Source organism: Perca flavescens, chromosome 6 (assembly GCF_004354835.1).
Source record: "Perca flavescens isolate YP-PL-M2 chromosome 6, PFLA_1.0, whole genome shotgun sequence".
Lineage (NCBI taxonomy): Eukaryota > Metazoa > Chordata > Actinopteri > Perciformes > Percidae > Perca > Perca flavescens.
In genome coordinates, this window is record NC_041336.1 from 2506093 (window position 1) to 2518813 (window position 12721).

Genomic DNA, 12721 nt, shown 5'->3' on the forward strand with positions numbered 1-12721 from the left:
TATTACCTGCAGGCCTAGGTAACATACATTACCTGCAGGCCTAGGTAACATACATTACCTGCAGGTCTAGGTAACATGTATTACCTGCAGGCCTAGATAACATGTATTACCTGCAGGCCTAGGTAACATGTATTACCTGCAGGCCTAGGTAACATACATTACCTGCAGGTCTAGGTAACCTGTATTACCTGCAGGCCTATAGGTAACATACATTACCTGCAGGCCTAGGTAACATATATTACCTGCAGGTCTAGATAACATGTATTACCTGCAGGCCTAGGTAACATGTATTACCTGCAGGCCTAGATAACATATATTACCTATTAGTAATTCCTAACGGAGATCTTCTCACCCTCAAAACACACATCTATCGATTTAGGATAGATTAGAAGAATCGCTGTCTGCAGCTAGCAGTAGCCAATCAACAAACGTATTGTGAGTTGTAAGTGGTTCTCTTTTCTAAAATGAAATGCCTCGCAATCTTTGGGCGTACTTCCCCTCGGGAATACCGTGACCCGTGGGAGTCCCGAAAAATTGTCACCCTCTAGTCAGTAGATGTCCACATGTTCAAGCCTCCGCTCATACAGCTGTTGTTGTCGGTTTTGTTGTTGTTGTCGTCGTCCCAGGTCTGTACGGCAGCTGCATCCATGTTTGGGACTGGACCACGCACCGGAAGCTGCAGACGCTGGATCTGGGCGAGGACGGAGCCATTCCCCTCGAGGTCCGATTCCTCCACGACCCCGATGCCACCGAGGGATACGTGGGATGTGCTCTGTCGGGAACCGTCTACCGGTTCTACAAAACACCGGTCAGTACCACCAGGTTCTACAGAACACCGGTCAGTACCACCAGGTTCTACAGAACACTGGTCAGTACCGCCAGGTTCTACAGAACACTGGTCAGTACCGCCAGGTTCTTATTTATTTATTTAACGAGGAATACCTCTTGAGATGTATCATCTCATTTTCGAGAGGGTCCTCGATAGGACTGGACAGTACAAAGGACAAGACATTACAGCACAACATACACATTCAATCACATACTAACCTCCCCCACCCCCCTACACCCCTGCCCAGACATCACCAGAATGATCATTACACAATCCGAGATTTTAACCCTGCGTGAGCACAGCCGGTCTTTGTGGTCTTCTAACCAACTGGTTTTAGAAGTCCCAAGGTCAAGGTACAAACGGTGGGATAGATAGATAGATAGATAGATAGATAGATAGATAGATAGATAGATAGATAGTCTTTATTATCCCATAGGGATAATCATTTCCACACATCTTCCTCTTCTTTCCATAGCACAGCACCACATATAGAACACATAAAACATATAACACATATACAAAAACATCACATTAAGACACCCATGTATAGACATATCAGATGTGCGAACTTTGCAAGGCAACCGATCAAGCTTTTGCGGTTGCTGCCCTGAGACTCTGGAACAAGTTACCCTCTGATATTCGCACAATTACAGATGTTGCTCTTTTCAGGTCTAAACTCAAAACCTACCTGTTTAGAATGGCTTTTAATACGCAGTAGTGGTGTGACAATTTCCTCTTCCTGTTTCTATGTAACCTTTTATGATTTTACTCTTTTCTACGTTTCATTCTTTTTATTGCAAGATATTATGTTCTATTCTCAGTTCCTGATGTGAAGCACTTTGGATACCTGCTGGTTGTTGTAAAGCGCTATACAAATACAATTTGATTGATGTATTGATTGATTGATTGAAAATGTATGAATAGTAATTAAGAACAAAAGATAGAAAACTAAAAATCCAATAACCAAAAAACAATTACACCAGAAAGCAATCAAGCTTTATGGAAAGCATTTACAACAATTGCTTGTTTGCAAATAAATGAACAAAGATGTCTTGAAGGATCTCAAAGATGTGATTAATCTTAGTGACCCAGATCTCAAAGATGTAATTAATCTTAGTGACCCAGATCTCAAAGATGTGATTAATCTTAGTGATCCAGATCTCAAAGATGTGATTAATCTTAGTGACCCAGATCTCAAAGATGTGATTAATCTTAGTGATCCAGATCTCAAAGATGTGATTAATCTTAGTGACGCAGATCTCAAAGATGTGATTAATCTTAGTGATCCAGATCTCAAAGATGTGATTAATCTTAGTGATCCAGATCTCAAAGATGTGATTAATCTTAGAGACCCAGATCTCAAAGATGTGATTAATGTTAGTGACCCAGATCTCAAAGATGTGATTAATCTTAGTGACCCAGATCTCAAAGATGTGATTAATCTTAGTGACCCAGATCTCAAAGATGTGATTAATCTTAGTGACCCAGATCTCAAAGATGTGATTAATCTTAGTGACCCAGATCTCAAAGATGTGATTAATCTTAGTGACCCAGATCTCAAAGATGTGATTAACCTTAGTGACCCAGATCTCAAAGATGTGATTAATGTTAGTGACCCAGATCTCAAATATGTGATTAATCTTAGTGATCCAGATCTCAAAGATGTGATTAATCTTAGTGACCCAGGCAAGCTAGACACAGAAGTCACTGGAACCAACCGTCCCTGAATCAGAAGTGATTCTGAGTCTGTCTGTCTTATTGTCTGTCTCTCTTACCTGTCAGTCTGTCTTTGTTTCCTGTCTGTCTGTCTCCTTGTCTGTCTGTTCGTCTAACCTGTCTGTGTTTCCTGTCTGTCTGTCTGTCTGACTCTGAGTCTGTCTGTCTGTCTGTCTAACCTGTCTGTGTTTCCTGTCTGTGTGTCTGTCTCTCAGACTCTGAGTCTGTCTGTGTCTGTCTGTCTGACTGAGTCTGTCTGTCTGTCTGTCTGTCTGTCTGACTCTGAGTCTGTCTGTCTGACTGACTCTGAGCCTGTCTGTCTCTCTGTCCTCAGAAAGGTGACTGGGCTGCAGAGAGAGTGATCAGTGTTCCCAATAAGAAGGTGGAGGGATGGGCACTGCCGGAGATGCCTGGTGAGTCTGTCTGTCTGTCTGATCTGTCTGTCTCTCTAAATTGTCTGTCAGTCTAACTTGTCTGTCTCTCTAACCAGTCTGCCTGTCTCTCTGCAGGTCTGATCACAGACATCCTGATCTCATTGGACGACCGTTTTCTCTACTTCAGTAATTGGCTCCACGGTGACATCAGACAGTATGACATCACCGACAGGAGGAGCCCACGATTGGTCGGACAGGTCTGTGTGTTTTTACAGTCGTCCAGTAATGAAAGCTAAATCATTCCCAGTTTAGTTTTTTCCTAAAGGAATATGTCTCTGTCTGTCTGTCTGCCTGTCTGTCTCTCTAACCTGCCTGTCTGTCTGTCTGTCTCTCTAACCTGCCTGCCTGTCTGTCTGTCTCTCTAACCTGCCTGCCTGTCTGTCTCTGTCAGTCAGTCTGTCTGTCTGTCTGTTTGTCTGTCTCTCTAACCTGTCTGCCTGTCTGTCTCTCTAACCTGTCTGCCTGTCAGTCTGTCTGTCTGTCTGTTTGTCTGTCTCTCTAACCTGTCTGCCTGTCTGTCTGTCTGTCTGTCTGTCTGTCTCTCTAACCTGTCTGCCTGTCTGCCTGTCTGTCTGTCTGTCTGTCTGTCTGTCTCTAACCTGTCTGTCTGTTGTCTCAGGTGTTTCTGGGAGGAAGTCTCGTCAGCGACGGTCCAGTCCGAGTCCTGGAAGACCCAGAGAAGCAGTCGCAGCCCCCCCCACGCATCATCAAGGTAGATTACTGTCTATCTCTCTACCTGTCTGTCTCTCAGGGGAGGCGTGTCTCTGTCTAACCTGTCTGTCTGCCTGTCTGTCTCTCAGGGGAGGAAGGTCTCTGGAGGTCCCCAGATGTTGCAGCTGAGTTTAGACGGACGGAGACTTTACGTGACAACGTCTCTGTTCAGCGGCTGGGACAAACAGTTCTACCCGGACATGGCCAAGTCAGTACCTGTCTGTCTCTCTAACCTGTCTGTCTCTCTAACCTGTCTGTCTGTCTGTCTGTCTCTCTAACCTGGGACAAACAGTTCTACCCGGACATGGCCAAGTCAGTACCTGTCTGTCTCTCTAACCTGTCTGTCTCTCTGTCTGCCTGTCTCTCTGTCTGTCTCTCTAACCTGGGACAAACAGTTCTACCCGGACATGGCCAAGTCAGTACCTGTCTGTCTCTCTAACCTGTCTGTCTCTCTAACCTGTCTGTCTCTCTGTCTGTCTGTCTCTCTAACCTGGGACAAACAGTTCTACCCGGACATGGCCAAGTCAGTACCTGTCTGTCTCTCTAACCTGTCTGTCTGTCTGTCTCTCTAACCTGGGACAAACAGTTCTACCCGGACATGGCCAAGTCAGTACCTGTCTGTCTCTCTAACCTGTCTGTCTCTCTGTCTGCCTGTCTCTCTGTCTGTCTCTCTAACCTGGGACAAACAGTTCTACCCGGACATGGCCAAGTCAGTACCTGTCTGTCTCTCTAACCTGTCTGTCTCTCTGTCTGTCTCTCTAACCTGGGACAAACAGTTCTACCCGGACATGGCCAAGTCAGTACCTGTCTGTCTCTCTAACCTGTCTGTCTCTCTGTCTGTCTGTCTCTCTAACCTGGGACAAACGGTTCTACCCGGACATGGCCAAGTCAGTACCTGTCTGTCTCTCTAACCTGTCTGTCTGTTTGTCTCTCTAACCTGGGACAAACAGTTCTACCCGGACATGGCCAAGTCAGTACCTGTCTGTCTCTCTAACCTGTCTGTCTCTCTAACCTGTCTGTCTCTCTGTCTGCCTGTGTCTCTGTCTGTCTGTTTGTCTCTCTAACCTGGGACAAACAGTTCTACCCGGACATGGCCAAGTCAGTACCTGTCTGTCTCTCTAACCTGTCTGTCTCTCTAACCTGTCTGTCTCTCTGTCTGTCTCTCTAACCTGGGACAAACAGTTCTACCCGGACATGGCCAGGTCAGTACCTGTCTGTCTCTCTAACCTGTCTGTCTCTCTAACCTGTCTGTCTCTCTGTCTGTCTGTCTCTCTAACCTGGGACAAACAGTTCTACCCGGACATGGCCAAGTCAGTACCTGTCTGTCTCTCTAACCTGTCTGTCTGTCTGTCTCTCTAACCTGGGACAAACAGTTCTACCCGGACATGGCCAAGTCAGTACCTGTCTGTCTCTCTAACCTGTCTGTCTCTCTAACCTGTCTGTCTCTCTGTCTGTCTCTCTAACCTGGGACAAACAGTTCTACCCGGACATGGCCAAGTCAGTACCTGTCTGTCTCTCTAACCTGTCTGTCTGTCTCTCTGTCTGTCTGTCTCTCTAACCTGGGACAAACGGTTCTACCCGGACATGGCCAAGTCAGTACCTGTCTGTCTCTCTAACCTGTCTGTCTGTCTGTCTCTCTAACCTGGGACAAACAGTTCTACCCGGACATGGCCAAGTCAGTACCTGTCTGTCTCTCTAACCTGTCTGTCTCTCTAACCTATCTGTCTCTCTGTCTGCCTGTGTCTCTGTCTGTCTGTTTGTCTCTCTAACCTGGGACAAACAGTTCTACCCGGACATGGCCAAGTCAGTACCTGTCTGTCTCTCTAACCTGTCTGTCTCTCTACCTGTCTCTCTCTCTCTGTCTGTCTCTCTAACCTGGGACAAACAGTTCTACCCGGACATGGCCAGGTCAGTACCTGTCTGTCTCTCTAACCTGTCTGTCTGTCTGTCTCTCTAACCTGGGACAAACAGTTCTACCCAGACATGGCCAAGTCAGTACCTGTCTGTCTCTCTAACCTGTCTGTCTCTCTAACCTGTCTGTCTCTCTGTCTGCCTGTCTCTCTGTCTGTCTGTTTGTCTCTCTAACCTGGGACAAACAGTTCTACCCGGACATGGCCAAGTCAGTACCTGTCTGTCTCTCTAACCTGTCTGTCTCTCTGTCTGCCTGTCTGTCTGCCTGTCTGTCTGTATCTCTAACCTGGGACAAACAGTTCTACCCGGACATGGCCAAGTCAGTACCTGTCTGTCTCTCTAACCTGTCTGTCTGTCTGTCTCTCTAACCTGGGACAAACAGTTCTACCCAGACATGGCCAAGTCAGTACCTGTCTGTCTCTCTAATCTGTCGGTCTGTCTCTCTGTCTGTCTGTCTCTCTAACCTGGGAAAAACAGTTTTACCCGGACATGGCCAAGTCAGTACCTGTCTGTCTCGCTAACCTGTCTGTCTCTCTGTCTGTCTGTCTGTCTCTCTAACCTGGGACAAACAGTTCTACCCGTACATGGCTAAGTCAGTACCTGTCTGTCTCTCTGTCTGCCTGTCTATCTAACCTGGGACAAACCATTCTACCCGGACATGGCCAAGTCAGTAACTCTCTGTCTCTCTAAACTGTCTGTCTCTCTACCCTGTCTGTCTCTCTAACCTGGGACAAACAGTTCTACCAGGACATGGCCAAGTCAGTACCTATCGGTCTCTCTAACCTGTCTGTCTCTCTGTCTCTCTAACCTGTCTGTCTGTCTCTCTAACCTGGGACAAACAGTTCTACCCCGAAATGGCCAAGTCAGTACCTGTCTGTCTCTCTAACCTGTCTGTCTCTCTGTCTCTCTAACCTGTCTGTCTGTCTCTCTAACCTGGGACAAACAGTTCTACCCCGACATGGCCAAGTCAGTACCTGTCTGTCTAAACTGTCTGTGTCTCTAACCTGTCTGTATGTGTGTCTGTCTATTTTCCTAAACTGTCTGTCTGTCAGTCTAACCTGTCTGTCTCTCTGTCTCTCTGTGCAGAGATGGGTCAGTGATGATGCAGATAGATGTGTCTGTCTCCGGCGGTCTTTCTCTGAATGAAAACTTCCTGGTTGATTTCGGTAAAGAACCGGACGGTCCGGCTCTGGCCCACGAGGTCCGATATCCCGGAGGAGACTGCACATCCGACATCTGGCTGTAGGAACACCTGTAGGAACACCTGGCTGTAGGAACACCTGTAGGAACACCTGGCTGTAGGAACACCTGGCTGTAGGAACACCTGTAGGAACACCTGGCTGTAGGAACACCTGGCACCAGACTCCATGTAAATAATCAGGACTTTTAAACTAGAAACTAAGAAACTAAATAAAACTATCAAAAGCCGTCTTGGTTCATCTTTCCACTGTTCCAACAATCACCACTCTGGTTTGGTTGAAATAAACCCTTAATTCACCCAATTACATGTGGAGATATGCTGGCTCTATACACACTAAAAGTCCTGATTATTTACATGGAGTCTGGTGGACATATGCTGGCTCTATACACGCTAAAAGTCCTGATTATTTACATGGAGTCTGGTGGAGATATGCTGGCTCTATACACGCTAAAAGTCGTGATTATTTACATGGAGTCTGGTGGACATATGCTGGCTCTATACACGCTAAATGTCCTGATTATTTACATGGAGTCTGGTGGAGATATGCTGGCTCTATACACACTAAAAGTCCTGATTATTTACATGGAGTCTGGTGGAGATATGCTGGCTCTATACACGCTAAAAGTCCTGATTATTTACATGGAGTCTGGTGGAGATATGCTGGCTCTATACACGCTAAAAGTCCTGATTATTTACATGGAGTCTGGTGGAGATATGCTGGCTCTATACACGCTAAAAGTCCTGATTATTTACATGGAGTCTGGTGGAGATATGCTGGCTCTATACACGCTAAAAGTCCTGATTATTTACATGGAGTCTGGTGGGTTTGGTGATGGTGAATGCAGCCCGGTTTACGGCTGCTGGTTTCAGAGATTGTTGTTCCCATCAATCACTTAGACACAAAACCATGGGAACATAGGGTCCAGGGTGACATTTAAAGTGCTTCACATTATACATTATTACTAAATTAGTAACTAATGCACACAGGAAATATAAATTCTAAAATAAACAATAAGAAGCTTTATTCACAGTAAGAACAGCTTTAACATCGAGCCATTCACATAATAGAAATATTATTAATCATGTAGTGTCAATAACTGAATAAAACTGAATTAATTTCTGCCTTGTGTTTTCCTTTGTGTTCTGGATATCATCTGTTGTTACCTGTATTCTTATAACTACATAAATAGTTAACACATTTTAAAAACTGTCTGGAAGTACATCAACTTTAAGTCTAGTAAAATTGCAATAAAGATGTGTAGAGATATATATTTGTGTGTGTGTGTGTGTGTGTGTGTGTGTGTGTGTGTGTGTGTGTGTGTGTGTCTGTGTGTCTGTGTGTGTGTGTGTGTGTGTGTGTGTGTGTGTGTCTGTGTGTGTGTATATAAATGTGTGTGTATGTGTATGTCTGTGTCTGTGTCTCTGTGTGTGTGTGTGTGTGTGTGTGTGTGTGTGTGCATGTGTGTATATAAATGTGTGTGTATGTGTATGTCTGTGTCTGTGTCTCTGTGTGTGTGTGTGTGTGTGTGTACTTTCTTTTGCACTAACCTCTATATTGTACCTTGATGAAAAGTGTTGTGTTTGCTTTCTTATTAATAAAATAATAAAATAATCTGACCGTAATGGTTTGGTCTACATTAATAATTCTTCACGGTGGTAAATAAATAAAAAAAGGGTTAAAAAAACATTGTAAAAAGCAGAAATAAAAAATTCAGAATAGTTGAAAAACAGCTGAAATGTTGCCTAGGCCACCAAATAGTTTTGGGACCGGCCTCTGGCGATGCAAGCTCTCTGTGGACGTTTTTAAGCTATTATTAAGTCTGTATATCTATAGATATACAGACTTAGATATATCTATAGATATGTGTGTGTGTGTGTGTGTGTGTGTCTGTGTGTCTGTGTGTGTGTGTGTGTGTGTGTGTGTGTGTGTGTGTGTGTGTGTGTGTGCATGTGTGTGTATATAAATGTGTGTGTATGTGTATGTCTGTGTCTGTGTCTCTGTGTGTGTGTGTGTGTGTGTGTGTGTGTGTGTGTGTGTGTACTTTCTTTTGCACTAACATCTATATTGTACCTTGATGTAAAGCGTTGTGTTTGCTTTCTTGTTAATAAAATAATAAAATAATCTGACCGTAATGGTTTGGTCTACATTAATAATTCTTCACGGTGGTAAATAAATAAAAAAAGGGTTAAAAAAACATTGTAAAAAGCAGAAATAAAAAATTCAGAATAGTTGAAAAACAGCTGAAATGTTGCCTAGGCCACCAAATAGTTTTGGGACCGGCCTCTGGCGATGCAAGCTCTCTGTGGACGTTTTTAAGCTATTATTAAGTCTGTATATCTATAGATATACAGACTTAGAGCTGTGACTCCTCTCCGGCCCAGCAGGGGGCGCTACTGCTCCGGTAACAGGCAGGAAACCGGCAGCAGACAACGTAGCGCCCCCCAGCGGACGCCCGCTATTGTTGACATGACGATCAGAGGGAATCAATGGAGACGAACTGGACATAAAAGATCATTTAAAGCCACTAAACTGTCACCAGGTAAGACCGAGTCTCCCGGGAACACGCACGCACACCGCGCCTCTCGCTGGGACAGAGCTAACGTTAGCATACAGCTTTAAAACAAGCTGAGCGGAGTTAGCAACAGTTGGCCTGATTTATCGTGGCTAATGCTAATGTTAATGCTAACACTGCGGAGTGGATGGACGGAGTTCTGGTTTAGCTTGTAGCTAGTTAGCTTCTGTGTAGTGAGTTTAATCTCTAAAGCTATCAAAGCGACAGGACGATGCGAAGGTTTTAGTTGGCTGATTAAAGGCTAACTTAGAAACTGGTCCAGTATTAAACAAGAAACAAGCTGCATTGTAACGCTAACCCAAACCCACCAGACTCCATGTAAATAATCAGGACTTTTAGCGTGTATAGAGCCAGCATATCTCCCCCAGACTCCATGTAAATAATCAGGACTTTTAGCGTGTATAGAGCCAGCATATCTCCACCAGACTCCATGTAAATAATCAGGACTTTTAGCGTGTATAGAGCCAGCATATCTCCACCAGACTCCATGTAAATAATTAGGACTTTTAGCGTGTATAGAGCCAGCATATATCCACATGTAAATGGGTGAATTAAGGGTTTATTTCAACCAAACCTGGGGACCAATCAGAAGAGAGTAGTACGCTGTGTTCCAACATCCGTACATACTACTAGGCTGAAAGACACCATCTCACATCTAAACATATGACATCTAAAGAGAAGCCTGACCTCTGTGTGTGTGTGTGTGTGTGTGTGTGTGTGTGTCTCTCTCTCTCTGTGTGTGTGTGTGTGTGTGTGTGTCTCTCTCTCTCTCTCTCTCTGTCTGTCTGTGTTTGTGTGTGTCTCTATCTATCTCTCTCTCTCTCTGTGTGTATGTGTCTCTGTGTGTGTCTCTCTCTTTCTTTGTGTGTATATGTGTGTGTGTCTCTCTCTCTCTCTCTGTGTGTGTGTGTGTGTGGGTGTCTGTGTGTGTGTGTGTGTCTCTCTCTCTCTCTCTCTCTCTGTGTGTATGTGTCTCTGTGTGTGTCTCTCTCTTTCTTTGTGTGTATGTGTGTATATGTGTGTGTGTGTCTCTCTGTCTCTCTCTCTCTGTGTGTATGTGTCTCTGTGTGTGTCTCTCTCTTTCTTTGTGTGTATGTGTGTATATGTGTGTGTGTGTGTGTCTCTCTCTGTGTGTGTGTGTGTGTGTGTGTGTGTGGGGGTGTCTCTGTGTGTGTGTGTCTCTCTCTCTGTCTCTCTCTCTTTGTGTGTATGTGTGTGTATATGTGTCTGTTTGTGTGTGTGTGTATATGTGTCTGTGTGTGTGTGTCTCTCTCTCTCTCTCTCTGTGTGTGTGTGTGTGTGTGTGTTTCAGTGGAGGAGGGCGGAGCTTCTCATTGGTCCTGATGGAGGACACGGAGCTGGATCTTTCCCCCCCCCTCTCTGATCAGAGCAGCCCCTCCTCCCCCTCCCTGTCCCTTCCCTCCACTCCCTCGTCCTCCGGCGGGGGCCTCCAGGCCGCCACCCCCCCAGGCCGCCACCCCCCAGGCCGCCACCCCCCCCCTGGGCGTCATCAGCGAGCTCAGCCTGGTCATCGACGCCGCCGTGGCCCAGCGGGCCTGCCAGGAGGTTCTGCTGAACGTCAAACTAAATCAGCTGGACGATGTCATCACGCTGCACAACGGGCCCGACACCACTACTGGCACCCCTGCTCCACCCACTGGCACCCCTGCTCCACCCACTGGCACCCCTACAGCTACTGGCACCCTTACAGCTACTGGCACCCCTACAGCTACTGGCGCCTCTCCTCCACCTACTGGCGCCTCTGTTTCGCCCACTGGCCCCCCCGCTGCTCTGAAAGCGCTGAAGATGGACCCCGACGCCGAGGGCTTGGCCCCCGGCTCGGTGAAGAGCGCTCGGCGCCGCCAGAGACACAACCCGTCGAAGCAGTCGTGGCTGCTGCGGCTGTTTGAGTCGAAGCTGTTCGACGTCTCCATGGCGATCTCCTACCTGCACCGCTCCAAGGAGCCCGGCGTGCAGGCCTACATCGGCAACCGGCTCTTCAGCTTTGGCCACGAGGAGGTGGACTTCTACCTGCCGCAGCTGCTCAACATGTACATCCACATGGACGAGGACGTGGGGGACGCCATCAAGCCCTACGTGGTGGGTACACGGGGTCTCTAGGGCCAGTTATTACTATCTAACTAACTAACTATCTAACTAACTATCTTAACTATCTATCTATCTATCTTAACTATCTATCTATCTTAACTATCTAACTAACTAACTATCTATCTTAACTATCTGTCTATCTATCTATCTATCTATCTATCTAACTATCTATCTTAACTATCTGTCTGTCTATCTATCTATCTATCTATCTATCTATCTATCTATCTATCTATCTAACTAACTATCTTAACTATGTCTATTTATCTATCTAACTAACTAACTAACTATCTAACTAACTATCTTAACTATCTATCTTAACTAACTATCTATCTTAACGAACTATCTATCTTAACTAACTATCTAGCTAACTAACTAACTAACTAACTAAGTAACTAACTATCTATCTAACTAACTATCTTAACTATCTATCTAACTAACTAACTATCTATCTATCTTAACTATCTATCTATCTATCTATCTATCTATCTAATTCAGTGTGACGATGTGCTGCAATTGCAGCAATCGGCAGAATGACTATTATCCTCCATACTTATTATTATTATTCCGGCAAATCTTTGTCCCGCTACTAGTCACGGAGCGTTGCCAACACATGCACACAAAATACATCAAAACGTGTGTAATGATCAGGAATGGTGTGCTATGACTTTTCTAAGAGATTTGCCAAACGGTTTTCACAAAATTGGCAAAAATCGGCGAGAAATTTCCCATAGACTTTAATTGGAAATCTTCAGGAAATCGCTTAACATCGCTCAAAACAACCCCTCTTTGGGGCCATACTGTATCGCCATACTTCAATGTAGAAAAATGATTAAAAGTTTAAACCAAAGACAAGACTTTGGCCTTTATTGGGCTGAATGGGCATTCAGATATCAAGCACGGTTTCTCCCAAATCACAGTTTATGAATCGTCCAGTTTTCAGAATGTTTCAGATTTTCCAATGTGTGTGTGTGTGTGTATGGGGACAGAATGTTGATAGTTAGAGGGGAGAGCTAAGAGTACGATTCTCTGAAATGTTTCCAGACATTTTGCTGTCTCCCCTACAGTTTACACTCTTCATACATCATAGTTGGTCAAAATGTAGGAAATGTTGTGCCGGTCGCAGACATTATTATAGTATTACATTTCATTTAGCTGACGCTTTCATCCAGAGCGACTTACAATTGCTATATATATATCAGAGGTTGCATGCCTCTGGAGCAGCTAGGGGTTAAGTGCC

The 12721-nt window shown here is 45.2% G+C and overlaps 1 protein-coding gene and 1 pseudogene across 1 annotated transcript in view; both read left to right on the forward strand.

Moving 5' to 3' along the window:
* selenbp1 (selenium binding protein 1) overlaps positions 1 to 7012 on the forward strand; it is a 29857-nt gene extending 22845 nt beyond the window's left edge. The window contains exons 7-12 of the mRNA XM_028581666.1: positions 627 to 808; positions 2880 to 2958; positions 3055 to 3176; positions 3599 to 3691; positions 3780 to 3898; positions 6688 to 7012. Coding sequence (XP_028437467.1) covers positions 627 to 808; positions 2880 to 2958; positions 3055 to 3176; positions 3599 to 3691; positions 3780 to 3898; positions 6688 to 6847 — 755 coding nt within the window. The 3' untranslated portion in view covers positions 6848 to 7012. The remainder of the gene's footprint in view (positions 1 to 626; positions 809 to 2879; positions 2959 to 3054; positions 3177 to 3598; positions 3692 to 3779; positions 3899 to 6687) is intronic.
* A 1789-nt stretch (positions 7013 to 8801) lies between these two features.
* The window catches only part of LOC114557933 (phosphatidylinositol 4-kinase beta-like), an 11995-nt pseudogene continuing 8075 nt past the window's right edge, over positions 8802 to 12721 (forward strand).